This window comes from Chiloscyllium punctatum, chromosome 1 (genome assembly GCF_047496795.1).
Source record: "Chiloscyllium punctatum isolate Juve2018m chromosome 1, sChiPun1.3, whole genome shotgun sequence".
NCBI lineage: Eukaryota > Metazoa > Chordata > Chondrichthyes > Orectolobiformes > Hemiscylliidae > Chiloscyllium > Chiloscyllium punctatum.
In genome coordinates, this window is record NC_092739.1 from 179,857,073 (window position 1) to 179,873,368 (window position 16,296).

General features: G+C 48.5%; 1 protein-coding gene across 3 annotated transcripts; it reads left to right on the plus strand.

Annotated features, from left to right (window-relative positions):
• Positions 1 to 200: 200 nt before the first annotated feature.
• LOC140481952 (uncharacterized) lies at positions 201 to 13,268 on the plus strand. 3 transcript variants are annotated; one of them, XM_072578715.1, is made up of 4 exons: positions 201 to 511; positions 2,151 to 2,379; positions 3,365 to 3,531; positions 11,331 to 13,268. In XM_072578715.1, the coding sequence occupies exons 2-4, from the start codon at positions 2,229 to 2,231 to the stop codon at positions 12,663 to 12,665; spliced, it is 1,653 nt and encodes a 550-aa protein (XP_072434816.1). In that variant the 5' UTR covers positions 201 to 511; positions 2,151 to 2,228; the 3' UTR covers positions 12,666 to 13,268. The 3 variants fall into 3 exon arrangements, with proteins under 3 accessions (XP_072434816.1, XP_072434835.1, XP_072434826.1); XM_072578734.1 differs by lacking the exon at positions 201 to 511 and adding an exon at positions 1,643 to 2,002; XM_072578725.1 differs by lacking the exon at positions 201 to 511 and adding an exon at positions 1,643 to 1,992.
• Positions 13,269 to 16,296: the final 3,028 nt, after the last annotated feature.

Here is a 16,296-nt window from a genome sequence, read left to right on the forward strand (position 1 = left end):
CCCCCCGGGGGGGTGTGGGTTTCTCTGGGTGCCCCCCTCCCCCGGGGGGGTGTGGGTTCTCTGGGTGCCCCCTCCCCGGGGGTGTGGGTTCTCTGGGTGCCCCCCCCCGGGGGGTGGGCGGGGGGTGTGGGTTCTCTGGGTGCCCCCCCCGGGGGGTGTGGGTTCTCTGGGTGCCCCTCCCCCCCCGGGGGGGTGTGGGTTCTCTGTGGGTGCCCCCCCCCGGGGGGTGTGGGTTCTCTGGGTGCCCCCCCCCGGGGGGGTGTGGGTTCTCTGGGTGCCCCCTCCCCGGGGGGTGTGGGTTCTCTGTGGGTGCCCCCCCCCGGGGGGTGTGGGTTCTCTGGGTGCCCCCCCCCCCGGGGGGGTGTGGGTTCTCTGGGTGCCCCCCCCCGGGGGGTGTGGGTTCTCTGGGTGCCCCACCTCCAGCTCCAGCTCCGGGATCTTCCGGGATCGGGAGCCGACAGCGATTCCGGGTGTTCATCCGCCGGAGCTTCGGGGAAAGAGAGTCCGATCGGTGAGGATCGGCCTGGGGAGGGGGGTTGGATGGGGGAGGGAGAGGGGGAAGGGAAGGGGAAGGGGGAAGGGGGAGGGGAGAGGGGGATGAGGGGAGAGGGGAGAGGGGAGAGGGGGGAGGGGAGAGGGGGGGAGGGGAGAGGGGGGAGGGGAGGGGAGAGGGGGGAGGGGAGGGGAGAGGGGGGAGGGGGGGTTGGAGGGGGAGGGGGAGAGGGGGATGAGGGGGGAGGGGAATGAGGGGGGAGGGGATGAGGGGGGAGGGGGTGGGGGGGGTGATGAGGGGGGAGGGGGTGGGGGGGAGATGAGGGGGGAGAGAGAGGGGAACGGGTGAGAGGGGGGAGGGAGGGGAGGGAGAGAGAGAGACAGGGAGAGGGGGGGGAGGGGAGAGAGGGGGGGGAGAGAGGGGGGGAGGGGGGAGGGGGGAGAGAGGGGGGAGGGGGGAGGGAGGGAGATGAGGGGGGAGAGAGAGGGGAACGGGTGAGAGGGGGGAGGGAGGGAGAGAGAGAGACAGGGAGAGGGGGGAGGGGAGAGAGGGGGGGGGGGAGGGGAGAGAGGGGGGGGAGGGGAGAGAGGGAGGGGGGGAGAGAGTGGGAGAGCAAGGTGGGGAGAGAAAGAGGGAGAGAGGTGGGAAGGGGGAGAGAGAGGGGAAGAGGTGTGAGAGAGTGGGGGAGAGGGTGAGAGAGGGGGGAGGGGGGTAGAGAGTGGGAGAGAGAGGGAGGGGGGAGGGGGGAGAGAGAGGGAGGGGGAGGGGGAGAGAGAGAGAGTGGAGAGAGAGGGAGGGGGAGGGGGAGGGGGAGAGAGAGGGAGGGGGAGGGGGAGAGAGAGGGAGGGGGAGAGAGAGGGAGGGGGAGGGGGGGAGAGAGAGGGAGGGGGAGGGGGAGAGAGAGGGGGGAGTGGGAGGGAGAGCGGGCAGGAGAGTGGGAGGGAGTAGGAGAGAGGAAGGGGGAGTGAGAGTGAGAAAGAGAGGGAGGGGAGAGTGTGAGTGGGGGCAAGTTTGGGAGTGGGAGGGAGAGGGAATGAGGAGGAGCATGGGGAGAGCGAGCTGGGGGGATGACTTTGATGCATGCTGTCGCCCCCCCCCCCCCCCCCCCCCCAGACATATTTCCCTTCCCCTTCTCTGGGGGAACCAACAGCTACTCATCGCCTCCTCACCCCTAAAACCACTCTGGGAACTCACCCCGCCATCACCCCACCCTCTCTCTCTCTCTCCCCGTTATCTTTCACCTCCTTCCTCACATCTAGTTCACAAAACTGGATGCAGTACTCCATTTGAGGTGGAACTAGAATTTTATTAAAGGGTTGATATTTTAACTTCCTTACTGCTACACTTGATGTCACCATCAAATATGGAGCAGAACAGATTACGTGCAAAAAGTCAGGGCAGTGAGAGAGGTTTACTGCTGATACTAATTCTGAGTGTGTGGAATTTGTATAACCGACTCAGTCCAATCCAAAGATTTCTGCTCTTCACAGTGCTCAGTGGTGAGTGTTGGTAGGTCATGAGGAATCTCATCGAGGGTCATTAACTGGAACACAAACTCTGGCATCTTCTGATTCTATTTTCAATTTATGGTATCTCGACAGTGTTTGGTTTATTTTGGTGATATACATTATCTTAATTTTGTTCATGTTTCCCACAGGCCAGTCTCCCTCTGTTTATACCCCACTGCCTCTCACTAACCCTCTCTGAACCAGGATCTACTCCAGTTGCCTGGGGAATGCCGAGGAGGCAGAAGGTGCAGACACTAAAACGTTTATGTCTGTGTAACGTGGCAGCGAACATGAAGGAAGTGTGGGCCAAGGATTACACAGATAACTATCTGACCCAGTATGATTTCCTCTACATCATTGGGCCATTCAATGACCTTGGTAAGTGCATCTTGACAGAATGGGTTGATAGGTCTGTAATCTTTATCCACTCATTGCTCCATCTATCAGGAGCTTTGTTTATAGAATAGCAGGTACAGACTGGAATCTAATCGAGGGTTTAGAATAACAGATACCTAGGTGTCTGTTATAGACTGGAATCTAATTATGGGGGAGGGGTGTCTAGGATGGATTATGCATAAAATAATGATATTTAGGAGTGTGTGTAGACTAGAATCTAATCAACGGATAATATCTAATAACAGATAGCTAGGAGTGTGTTCCAGACTGGAACTAGTCGATGTTTTATGGATGGATTATATTACAGAACACCAGATATCTGGGAATGTGTTACAGGTTGGAATCTAGCCGATGGGTTTAGGATGGATTATGATTGGATTCCCTACAGTATGGAAACAGGCCATTTGGCCCAACAAGTCCACACCAACCCTCTGAAGAGTAACCCACCCAGACCCATTCTCCTACCCTACATTTACCCCCTGACTAACGCACCTAACACTATGGGGCAATTTAGCATGACCAAATCACCAGAACTGCACATCTTTGGACTGAGGGAGGAAACCGGAGCACCCGGAGGAAACCCACGCAGACACTGGGAGAATGTGCAAACTCCACCCAGACAGTCACCCGAGGCAGGAATCGAACCCAGGTCCCCTGGCACTGTGAGACAGCAGTGTGCCGCCCAGTTATACTATAAAAGTAAATGATATCTGGGAGTGTGTCATAGACTGGAATCTAATTGAGGGATTCAGAATGGTTTACGTATATCCAGGAGTGAGTTGCATGCTGGAATCTAATCAAGGAGTTCAGGGGAGTTTATATAGAGAAGAACATATACCCGATGGCGTTATCCCAGTCCACCCCTTTCCCAGAGCCGGTCCTGTATTTTACTCTCACTGCCATGTCCATCAGTCTGTTTTGTCTGCTTGCTGGGCTTGTTTCATATTGTTCTTCCTTTGCCCTTCAGCGTCGAGTCTGGTTCAGGATCTGCTGCGGTTACTGGGTGAGACACACCGTCTGAGCCGAGCCTACCTACACCTTCTCTTGGTGCCGCACCTGGTTGAGCTGAATCTGAGAAGCTGTTCTGGGTTGGTCAGTAACGCCATTGGCCAAATCATTCATGCTCGCTGTCAGGTACCACAACTCTATGATGATTCATGTCACAGCAATAACCCCGTCCTCTCAGATAGATTCAGTCTCAAACCTCTCCCCCAGGTACCCATTTATCTCGAAGTACACACACACTACCTGAATACAAGAGCAGGGTGTTTCCAGGGAATTGGTGAGACCACATCTGGAGTACTGTGTACAGCTCTGTGCCACCTGGCACATCACAGGTTGGTTAGCAAGTTAGAAATGTTTCGGATTAATGGATCCACATTCAATATGTGGGAGGCTTTTAAAGAGAGGTCGATTCGAGTTCAGGAGAGATATGTTCCTGTGAAAATGAGGGATAGAAATGGCAAGATTAGGGAACCATGGATGGCAGGTGAAGTTCTGAGACTAGCTAAGAAATAAATGATTTGGATGCGAGCATAAGAGGTTACAGTTAGTAAGTTTGCAGGTGACACCAAAATTGAAGTTGTAGTGGACAGCGAAGAGGGTTACCTCAGATTACAACAGGATCTTGACCAGATGGGCCAATGGGCTGAGAAGTGGCAGATGGAGTTTAATTCAGATAAATGTGAGGTGCTGCATTTTGGGGAAAGCAAATCTTAGCAGGCCTTACACACTTAATGGTAAGGTCCTAGGGAGTGTTGCTGAACAAAGAGACCTTGGAGTGCAGGTTCATAGCTCCTTGAAAGTGGAGTCGCAGGTAGATAGGATAGTGAAGGTGGTGTTTGGTATGCTTTCCTTTATTGGTCAGAGTATTGAGTATAGGAGTTGGGAGGTCATGTTGCAGCTGTACAGGACATTAGTTAGGCCACTGTTGGAATATTGTGTACAATTCTGGTCTCCTTCCTATCGGAAGGATGTTGTGAAACTTGAAAGGGTTCAGAAAAGATTTACAAGGATGTTGCCAGGTTTGGAGGATCTGAGCTACAGGGAGAGGCTGAATAGGCTGGGGCTGTTTTCCCTGGAGTGTCAGAGGCTGAAGGGTGACCTTATAGAGGTTTACAAAATTATGAGGGGCATGGAATAGGGTAAATAGCAAAGTCTTTTCCCTGGGGTCGGGGAGTCCAGAACTAGAGGGCATAGGTTTAGATTGAGAGGGGAAAGATATCAAAGGGACCTAAGGGTAACTTTTTCACACAGAGGGTGGTACGTGTATGGAATGAACTGCCAGAGGGAAGTGGTGGAGGCTGGTACAATTGCAACATTTGAGAGGCATTTGGATGGGTATATGATTAGGAAGGGTGCTGGCAGGCGGGACTAGATTGGGGTTGGGTTATCTGGTCGGCATGGACTGAAGGGGTCTGCTTCCATGTTGTACATCTCTATGACTCTATGACTCTAAAGAGGAAAAAGGAAGCAGGCATAAAGTCTAGGCTACTGAAGACAGACAAAGCTGGACTTTAGTAAGGTGTTTGAGAAGGTTCCCCATGGATAGGCTGTTGGAGAAAGTGAAGTCACATGGAGTCCAGGGTGTAGTAACTTGCTGGATAGAGACCTGGCTGGACAGCAGGAGACAGCGAGTAGTAATGGAATGGAGTTTCTCAAAATGGAGACCTGTGCCCAGTGATGTTCCACAGGGATCTGCGCTGGGATCACTGTTGTTTGTGATATACATAAATGATCTGGAGGAAGGTAAAGGTAGTCTGGTTAACAAATTTGCAGATGACACAAAGATCGGGTGGAGTAGCAGATAGTGAAGGGGACTGTCAGAATACAGCCAGAATATCGAGAGAAATGGAGAGTTGGGCTGAGAAATGGCAGATGGAGTTCACTCCAGGCGAATGTGAGGTGATGCATTTTGGAAGATCCAATTCCAGAGCGAATTATCCAGTAAATGGAAAAGTCCATGGGGAAAACTGATGTACAGAGAGATCCTGGGTGTTCAGGTCCTTTGTTCCCTGAAGGTGGTAACACAGGTCAATCAAGGGGTCAAGAAGGCATATGGCATGCTTTCCTTCATCGGACGGGGTATTGAGTACAGGAGTTGGAAGGTCACGTTACAGTTGTCTAAGACTTTGGTTCGACCACGTTTGGAATACTGCGTACAGTTCTGGTCACCACATTGCCAAAAGGATGTGGATGCTTTGGAGAGGGTGCCAGAGGAGGTTCACCAGGATGTTGCCTAGTATGGAGCGTGAGGAGAGGTTGAGTAAATTAGGATTATTTTCATTGGAAAGAAGGAGGTTGAGGGGGACCTGACTGAGGCCTACAAAATCACGAGAGGTGTAGGCAGAGTGAATAGCAAGAAGCTTTTCCCAGAGTAGGAGACTCAATTATTAGGGGTCACGAGTTCAAAGTGAAAGGGGAAAAGTTTAAGGGAGATATCCGTGGAAAGTTCTTTACTCAGAGGATGGTTGGTGCCTGGAATGCGTTGCCAGTGGAGGTGGTAGGGTGGGAACGATGGGGTCATTTAAGGTGTATCTAGACAGATACATGAATGGGCAGGGAGCAAAGGAATACAGATCCTTAGAAAATAGGCGGCAGGTTTAGATCGAGGATCTGGATCGGCGCAGCCTTGGAGGGCCAAAGGGCCTGTTCCTGTGCTGTAATTTTTCTTTGTTCTTTGTTCTTTGCTGAGCCTTTGGCAGCATGGATTCAAAGTTAGCTAAAAGACAGAAAACAGAGAATAGGTGTAGATGGGCAAGTCTCAGACTGGAGACAAGATGAAAGTGATGCTTTTTTCTGATTTAATTAGTGATTTGGAGATGGATGATGGCAAAAGCTCTAAATTGCAGATGATGTTAAGCTAAAGCGAGTCGTGAATTGTGAGGATGAGGCTGAGTGACTTCAGAGAGAAATTGACAAGTTGGCCAAATGGACAGACACCTGGCAGATGAATCTCAATGAAGGAACTGAGGACAAATCATGGATCGACAGTACAGGCTTAATGGTACAACTTTGAGAAGGGTACAGGAGCAGAGGGACCTTGGGGTTCATGCGTATATTTCTCTGAAGGTTGCCAGGCGAGTTGAAACAATTGTTACAAAGGCTAATAGAGTCTGGATGGCAGCATGGAACCAGACCCTTCAGTCCAACTCATCGATGCTGACCAGATATCCTAGCTGAAAAATGTGTTGCTGGAAAAGCACAGCAGGTCAGGCAGCATCCAAGGAACAGGAGAATCGACGTTTTAGGCATAAGCCCTTCTTTAGGCTTATGCCCGAAACGTCGATTCCCCTGCTCCTTGGATGCTGCCTGACCTGCTGCGCTTTTCCAGCAACACATTTTTCAGCTCTGATCCCCAGCATCTGCAGTCCTCACTTTCTCCGACCAGATATCCTAACCTGATCTAGTCCCATTTGCTAGCATTTGGCCCATATCCCTCTAAACCCTTCCTATTCATATACCTATCCAGATGACTTTTAAATGCTGTAATTGTACCAGCCTCCACCACTTCCTCTGGCAGCTCATTCCATACACATGCCACCCTCTGCGTAAAAATGTTACCCCTTAGGTCCCTTTTAAATCTTTCCCCTATCACCCTAAACCTATGACTGATAGTTCTAGACACCCCACCCCAGGGAAAAGATCTTGTCTATAAGGTCACCCCTCAGCCTCCAACACTCCAGGGAAAACAGCCCCTGCCAATTCACCCTCTCCCTATAGTTCAAACCCTCCAACTCTGCCAATATCTTTGTAAATATTTTCTGAACCTTTCAAGTTTCACAACATCTTTCCAATAGGAAGGAGACCAGAATTGCACGCAATATCCCAACAGTGGCTGAACCAATGTCCTGTACAGCCGCAACATGACCTCCCAACTCCTGTACTCAATACTCTGACCAATAAAGGAAAGCATACCAAATGCCTTCTTCACTGTCCTATCTACCTGCGACTCCACTTTTAAGCATCTATGAATTTACACTCCATGGTCTGTCAGTTCAGCAACACTCCCCAGGACCTTACCATTAAGTGTCTAAGTCCTGCTCTGAGATCCTTGGGTTTACAAATAGAGACATACAGTATAAAAGAAAGGAAGAGTTGCTATACCTCCACAAGTCATTGTTCAGATCACATTTGGAGTATTGTGTTCAGTTCTGGGCACCTTGTATAAGGAAGGATGTTAAAGCCATGAAGACAGTGCAAAGGAGATTTACAAGAGTGATACCAGGAATGTGAGGTTTTAGACAAAAGGAAAGATGAGAGAGATTGGGCTTATTCTTCTTGGAGCAGAGAAGATTAAGAGATGATCTTTGTGACGTGTTCAAAATTATGAACAATTTTAATAGGGTAAAGAAAGATATGCTGTTTCCACTAATTGGTATGTCAGTAATTAGAGCTCACTGTTTCAACATTGTCAGCAAGAGAGTTAGGAAAGCGATAAGGAGAAACTACGCAGAGAGTTGTTAGGATTTGGAATGTGCTACCTAGGAGAGTGGGGGAGGCAGATTCTATCGGAGGTTCCAAAAGAGAGCTGGATATATAATTGAAAGGGATGAAGTTAGAGGGTTACAGAGACAGGGCTGGAGAGTGGGACTAGCTGGGTAGCTCTTTTGGGAGCCGGTACAGATACTATGAGCGGAATGGCCTCCTTCTATACTGTAAAGTTTGTTGATTCTACAGGACTGGTCACTGTACTTATGAAAGGATGTTTTGGGGGCAGTTCACAGAAGGTTTACTAGACCAGTACTGTGTTAGTAAGTTTGCAGCTGACACCAAAATGAGTGGCGTAGTGGACAATGAAGAAGCCTGTCTCAGATTACAGTGGGACCTTGATCAGATGGGCCAATGGTTTAGATAAATATGAGGTGCTGCATTTTAAAAAGTCAAATGAGGTAAGACTTGTCCAGTTAATGGTGAGGCCCTGGCAAGTGTTACCAAACTAAAAAGATCTAGGTGTGCAGGTGAATAACTCCCTGAAAGTGGAGTTGCAGGTAAACAGGGTGGTGAATAAGGCATTTTGTATGCTTGCCTTTACTAGTCAGGTGAATTGGACTGCATTAGTCACGCGGACCGAGGCAAAGTGAAAAGCCTTGTCTTGCGAGCAATACAGGCAGATCACAGAGTTACAAAACATAGATAAGTAAATAATAGGTAAACAGCAGCAAAAATAAAAACACAGGTACACGCGACTGCATTAAGTATTGGAGTTGGGAGGTCCTGTTGCAGTTGTACTGCGTGCAATTCTGGTCTCCCTGTTACAGGAAAAATGTTGTGAAACATGAAAGGGTTCAGAAAAGATTTACAAGGATGTTGCCAGGGTTGGAGGATTTGAGCTATAGGGAGAGGCTGAACAGGCTGGGGCTGTTTTCCCTCGAGCGTCAGAGGCTGAGGGGTGACTTTACAGAGGATTATAAAATCATGAGGGGCATGGATAGGGTAAATAAGCAAAGTCTTTTCCCTGGGGTCGGGGAGTCCGGTATTAGACAACGTAGTTTGAGAGTGAGAGGGGAAAGATATAAAAGAGACCTAAGGGGCAACATTTTCACACAGAGGGTGGTACGCGTATGGAATGAGCTGCCAGAGGAAGCGGTGGAAGCTGGTACTGTACATCTCTATGACTCTGTGACTGCAGGTTTTGTCCAGAAACTAATCACAGTGCTTGCTCATCTGTGGTTCACACCTGAGTGAGGTGCCATTTCCTTCTCCTAGTTTGATTTAACCTCAGTGGTGGGGAAGCTCTGAGGAACAAAACTTCAGAACATCATGAACTGACTTACACATAAATATGGATGAGTTCAGGAAAACCAAGCACAGATATGAAGTGACAGAGGGTTGGGGAGGGAATTCTGTCGATGTAATGTACACATACTTCCAGGTGGTTTTAGCTGAAGTCCCACGTAACAGACCTGCCAGCAACATTGAAGCTGATGGATTAAAACAGACCCTTTTTAAAAGAAAAAAAAGCGACAAAGAACTATGGATGCAGGAAATCTGAAAACAGAAACTCAGCAGGTTTGACAGCATCTGTGGAGTGAAAGCAGAGTCAATATTTTGAGTACAAGATTCTTCTTCAGAGGAGAAAGGGTACTGGACCTGAAGCATTAACAGATGCCACCACGCCTGCTGAGTTTCTCCAGCAATTTCTGAATAAAAAGGACGTGAACCTGAAAATGCTGGTGGTTGACTGCTGCTTCATCAATGACCATCCCACCACTATAAGGTCAAAGTGGAGATGTTCACCGAAGATGACACTCCTACTAGAGCATTCCATGGCCAAAAGCACAAGACTTGGACAATATCCAGGCTTGGACTAACAAAATGGTGAGTAATATTTGTGCCACATGATGGTCAGACAATTACCATCTTCAACCAGAGAAAATCTAATCATTGCCACATGACATTCAGAGGGGTTAGCATCACTGACTTCCCCTCCACATTAACATCCTGTGGGTTACTACTGACCTGCAACATAAACACAGTAGCTACAAGAGCAGGTCAGAGGTTAGGAATACTGCAATGAGTTACTCACCTCCTGACTCCCCAAAGCCTGTCCATCATCTCCAAGGCACAAGTCAGGAATATGATGGAATATTCCCCAGTTGCCTGGATGGGGGCAGCTCCAACAACACTCAGGGAGCTTGCACCATCCAGGCCAAAGCAGCCCGCTTGATTGATACCACATTCAGAAACATCCACTCCCTCCACCACCAATGCTCAATAGCTGCAGTGTGTACTATCTGCAAGATGCACGGCACACCAGAGACACTTTCCAAACCCACACCCACTTCCATTGAGAAGGACGAGGGCAGCAGATACAGGAGAACATCATCACCTACAAGTCCCCCTCCAAACCACTCGCCATCTTGACTTGGTAATATATTGCTGTGTCTTCACTGTCACTGGGTCACAATCCTGGAATTCCCTCCCTAAGGACATTGTGGATCAAGCTACAGCACATGGACTGCAGCAGTTCTTGAAGGCAGCTCACCCCCACCTTCTCAAGGGGCAACTAGGGACAGGCAATAAATGCTGGTGTTTCAATGACATTGCCTCTCATTCTTCTAAACTTTGGAGAATTTCATAGTTTAGTTAGCCTCCCCACTTCCAGGGACCAGTGTAGTGAGCCTTTATCCGTTACCAATATTCTTTGTTAAATTTGGAGAAGCACAGTCCTCCAAGTGTGTGGTCTCACCAAAATGTTGTACCTTTGAAGCAGGAACACTTTATTCCTACACTCCAATCCCCTTGCAATAAAAACCAACAGACCATCTGTGTAAGGGAGTCCACTTGGGAGTGTGGGAATGATGAGTGTGAGAAATGGGAGACTGGGAATCATGATACTGAGATCAGGTGGGAATATGAAGGTTGGGAGTGGGCTTTTCTTCCTGTTTATGGGATGTGGGTGTTGCTGGCTAGGCCAGCATTCCTTACTCAGCAACCACATTGGTCTGGAGTCACACGAAGGCCAGACCAGGTACATTTCCTTCCCTAAAGGACATTAGTGAACCAGATGAATTTGACCCCCCACAATCGACTATGGTTTCATGGTCGTCACTCGTCTCTTAATTCCAGATATTTATTGAATTCAAATTCTATCCTCTGTTGTGGTGGGCTTCGAACTTGGGTCCCCATAGCTGCCCTGGGTGTCTGGATTAATCACCTTGTGATAATATCACTAGGCCATGGTGGAAATGACGGTGTTGGGATGGGGGTTGGGAATGAGGGAGATGGAACAGTGGAAGCATGGGGACGGAGTTGGGGTTGGGAATGTGGGAATAGGAGAGTGGGAACATGGGAGATGGAGTCAGGGTTTGAATGAGGAAGTGGGTGATATGGTATTCAACCATTGGTGAAAGTCTCGTGTGTGCTGTTTGAATATAGATGTCTATATGAATTTGATCTGTAGACAGTCTGGTGTTTTCTCCATCCCTCAGGGTCTAACTTCTCTCGATTTACATGGATGCAGCAGGATCCAGTCATCTCTCCTGGTGGATCTGATCGAGTGTCTGCCACGCCTCCGTAAGCTGACTCTGTCAGGTACCCAGTGTAATCTCCAGGTGCTGTCAGCTATTGGATGTACTTGCAAGGAGCTGAGAGAGCTAGATGTCTCGATGTGTAAAGCAGTGACCTTCTTGGCGTTGCTGCACTTGGTGTATGATCAGAGCCGGGCAGCGTTTAACCCCCTGCAGCTGGGCAAGCTCCTGACTGAGGGCATTCAGCTCTGTCTGGACTCCACTGAGCAGCAGGTGACTATTGTGGCCTTTCTCCTGCTAGCTCTCCCCAGGTTAGAGTACATCTCTCCCACTTTCCTCGCGGAAGCACTAACTCTGATCCACAGGCGCCTCTTTGGGAAAGGCCAGCAATTTCTGCACAGCCAAGGCTTCCCCTGTCTGGAGAAGGCCTTAGGCCTCAGAGTGACACCAGGAGATGGCCCCTCACGGACAGCGCTCAGTCTCAGACAGTTGGAAGTAGGTCCAGGGCAAGACCTCTCCATCATGACAACCATCTGCAGAGAGGTTGTCGAAGCCAGAGTTTCCCTGGACGATGAGATAAGGGACCTGCAGTGCTTTAATTCCTGGAAACAGTTAACCCACCTCACTGTGGACTGCACTGGCGACGCCAAGAGGACTTTGAGTGAGATGATCCCGATTTTCTCCTGCCTGGGCTGTCGTCTCCACTTTCTTTCCCTTCAGAACTTCCACTACCATCTAGAAACTTCTGTCGGCCGTATCCTGGAACTCTGTCCCAGTCTCCGTGTCTTCCAGGCTCTACTGCATCCTCCTCCACAGAACTGTAGCTCCGCCCTGGTAAACGAGGACAGTGATGGTGAAGACGATGACCAGCAGCCGAATGAGAGCTTTTTGCTTCCCGTAAACTGGCATTTTCCCCACTTAAAGGATTTCAGTTTGCGGCTTTTCGATTCCACCCCGATGCCTCGCAGTTTCCAGCTCTCCCTGGGAACAGCCATGATCTCCGCTCTGCAGGGGTCACCGAGGCTGGAGAAGCTATCCCTCATCAACATCCACCTGAATCTGGACAGGCTTTTCCAGAAGGTTCTGGAGCAGCCTTCCTCTCTGGTGCAGTTAGCGGAGCTGTGTCTGTCCCAAAGCTGTGTGTCACCTGTCACTGTCCAGCTCCTGATGACAACAGAAAACCAGCTGACCTCCCTCGATATAAGACACTGTCACAATATCCATCGCCGTCACTATGACCGGTTTGTGACAAATGCAAAACGCAGTAAGTTTGATTTGCAAATCGTCTGGGAGTGATGTGTAAGGGGACTGGTTAAACCGGCATATGCTAAGCACTGCTGTCATGTGACAGTCCTCAGAGTGTGGATTTGAATGAGCCTATGATAGAGAGAAGATCTGAATAGTATGAAGAGCTTTCTACAGAGACACAAGCAACCTTAGAGGTATACACACCCACACTCTCACACACACTCAGAGATCCCCTCGCCCTCTCTTGTGCTCTCTGTCACTCTCTTGGACTCTTGTGCTCTCTCTTACACACGCACACACACACACACACACACACACACTCTCAAAGACTCTGTCACCCTCTCTTGTGCTCTCTCTCTCTCTCTCTCTCTCTCGCACACACACAGACTCAGAGACTCCTGCTCTCTCTTGTGCTCTCTGTCTCTCTCACACGTGCACATATACACACACACACACGTATACATACACATACACACGTATACACACACACACGTATACACACACACACATGTAGAGACACACACACACACGTATACACACACACAGGGAGGTAATAGTGTTGTGGTAATGTCACTGGTCCTAGTAACCGAGAGGCTCCGGCTAACCCGTGAATGTGTGAATTTAGTAAATAAAACATCGAATTGAAAGCTACATCAGTAATAGTGACCTCATTAGTGATTTTTGTAAAGACCAAAGACTAATGTCCTTTAAGGAAGGAAATCTGCTCCTTACTTAGTCTGTCTTACACGTGACTCCATACCCACAACAATGCGATTGACACTTTTCTGCCTTTGAAATGGCCTAGTACGTCACTCACTTGGAAGGCCAGTTAGGGATGGTCAATAAATGCAGGATACTAATGCCCATGAAAGATGAACAAAACTTGTGTGCGCACGTGCACACATACACACTGCTGTTTGCACGCCCACGCCACAAATCTCTGCCATCTTGAACAGTGGTCAATCATATGAAAGCCATTGTTTAAACTTCCACAAAAATAAATAAATCTTACAAATTGCAATGGTGTTACTAAATTATTGATAATAATGAGAAACCAGCCAGAGACACGCTAATGGATTTTTATGGAAGTGCCTTTCACTGTAAAGTGAATGTACTGACAGATGTATCAATGAAATAGAGTCAAAGAGATATATAGCAGGGAAACAGACCCTTCGGTCCAACCTGTCCATGCCGACCAGATATCCCAACCCAATCTAGTCTCACCTGCCAGCACCCGGCCCAAATCCCTCCAAACACTTCCTATTCACATACCCATCCAAATTCCTCTTAAATGTTACAATTGTACCAGCCTCCACCACATCCTCTGACAGCTCATTCCATACACGTACCACCCTCTGTGTGAAAAAGTTGCCCCTTAGGTCTCTTTTGTATCTTTCCCCTCTCACCTTAAACCTATGTCCCCTAATTCTGGATTCTCCCCACCCCAGGGAAAAGACTGTCTATTTATCCTATCCATGCCCCTCATGATTTTATAATCCTTTATAAGGTCACCCCTCGGCCTCCAATGCTCCAGGGAAAACAGCCCCAGCCTGTTCAGCCTCTCCCGAGAGCTCAAATCTTTAACCTGGCAACATCATTGTAAATCTTTTCTGAACCCTTTCAAGCTTCACAGCTTCTTTCCGATCGGAAGGAGACCAGAATTGCACGCAGTGTTCCAACAGTGGCCTAACCAATGTCCTGTACAGCCACAACATGACTTCCCAACTCCTGTACTCAATACTCTGACCAATAAAGGAAAGCATACCAAACGCCTTATTCACTATCCAATCTACCTGAGACTCCACTTTCAAGGAGCTATGAACCTGCACTCCAAAGTCTCTTTGTTTAGCAACACTCCCTAGGACCTTACCATTAAGTGTCTAAGTCCTGCTAAGATTTGCTTTCCCAAAATGCAGCAACTCACATTTATCTGAATTAAACTCCATCTGCCACTTCTCAGCCCATTGGCCCATCTGGTCCAGATCCTGTCGTAGTCTGAGATAATCCTCTTCGCTGTCCACTACACCTCCAATTTTAGTGTCATCCTCAAACTTACTAACTATACCTCTTATAAATGTGATGGCCAACAATATTTTTTTTTTACAAATAAATCATTAATGGAGTGATAGTTTCTCAGAAGCACAATGTAAATAAAAGTTTAAAAGCACTAAATAAGCCTCGAGATTATCTGCATTTCGTTCAGGTTTTCTGAGATCACTAACCAGAACATGCAATCCAGCCACAAATGGCACTTTCAGCCATTTATTTTTGCACCTAATGTTTTAAAAACGTTTTGAAGTGAATGATGGGAACTGACAGCTGCCTGTGAGTTTGGAGCAGGGCAAGGTCAGCAGTTACATGGAAGATACACTGTCTGTCAGTTCCCATCCAAAGCACTCCCCATCGTGTACGACCATAATGATTAGGGACAGGAGGAGACTGTTCAGCCCCTCCAGGCTGCTGCACGATTCTGTAGGATCATGGCTGATCCCATATTCCTCATGTCCACTTCCCTATCTTTCCCCAGTGACTCTTCTTCCCTGACTGATCAAGAATCTATCCAGGCTTTAAATCTACACAAGGACTGTGCCCCCCACAGCTCTCTGTGGTAAGGAGTTCCGAGGTTCTTAAACCTCTGAAAATCTCCTTGCTGAGAGAAATTCCAAAATGTTAGTCTTTGGAATTCCGATCTCCAGAAAACAGGGCGGGGGCGTCATTGAGTATATTCAAGGCTGAGTTAGATTTTTGACTAACATGGGAGTTTAAAGGTAATGGGAATGAGATGGGAAAGTGGAGTTAATGGCAAGTTGTGATCAGCCATGGCCTTATAGAATGATTAAGCAGGCTTGAGGGGCCAAATTGCCTGTTCCCTGAAGTAATCTCAATGTCTTCATGGTCTGAAATACTTTTTTCCTTCAATGTCTCCCTCTCTAGCCACACATTCACCTGTTTTATCTTGTTGATTTCCTTGTTTCCTTGAGGCACTGGGAGTCTTCCAGATATCACTGTGCTGAAAGTTCTTCATTTCTACGTTCTATCTACCCCGTGCAAAGTGGGTCTGTATCCCCTCAGGCTATTCCCACTATATGCTAGTCATTTCTACATAACTCCTAACCTCGAGCTCCTTCCCTCCTCCCCACGGTAAAATGTTCAGCTGATTGGGCCACGTTCAAACAGTCCACAGGTACCTTGGGATGAGTGCGCCACTACCATCACAGACTTTATCAGCAAGTTTGTGGAGGACTGCACACTGAGGAAGTCAATCCGGGTGTTCCCCAACAGGAAACCCTGGATAAATCAAGACTTACAGAACCTGCTAAAAACCAGGCATGAGGCCTTCAGATCAGGAGACCCACTCAAATATAAGGAATCCAAGTATGACCTTCACAGAGCCATTGGGACAGCCAAGGACCAATACTGATCCAAACGAGAGACCCAGACAGACACCCGGCGACTATGGCAAGGACTGAATGATATCACAGGTTCTAAAAAGAGACAGTGCAAGATAGCAAACGATGTCACATCCTTCCCAGATTGTCTCAACGCCTTCTATGCTCACTTTGAGCAGAATTTCAGTGGAGAGGTAACACCTATTCCGACAGGTCCTGACGAACCTATCCCAACAGTCACTGCATCAGAGGTCAGACCAGTTTTCCTTTATGTGAATCCAAGGAAAGTG

What these genes read in the sequence shown, in the direction of transcription:
- LOC140481952 (XM_072578715.1), top strand. Translation starts at nt 2,229, where the DNA reads ATGCCGAGGAGGCAGAAGGTGCAGACACTAAAACGTTTATGTCTGTGT. An exon ending in TGGGCCATTCAATGACCTTG is followed by an intron (nt 2,380 to 3,364) that starts GTAAGTGCATCT and finishes TTTGCCCTTCAG; the next exon opens with CGTCGAGTCTGGTTCAGGAT. An exon ending in TCATTCATGCTCGCTGTCAG is followed by an intron (nt 3,532 to 11,330) that starts GTACCACAACTC and finishes TCCATCCCTCAG; the next exon opens with GGTCTAACTTCTCTCGATTT.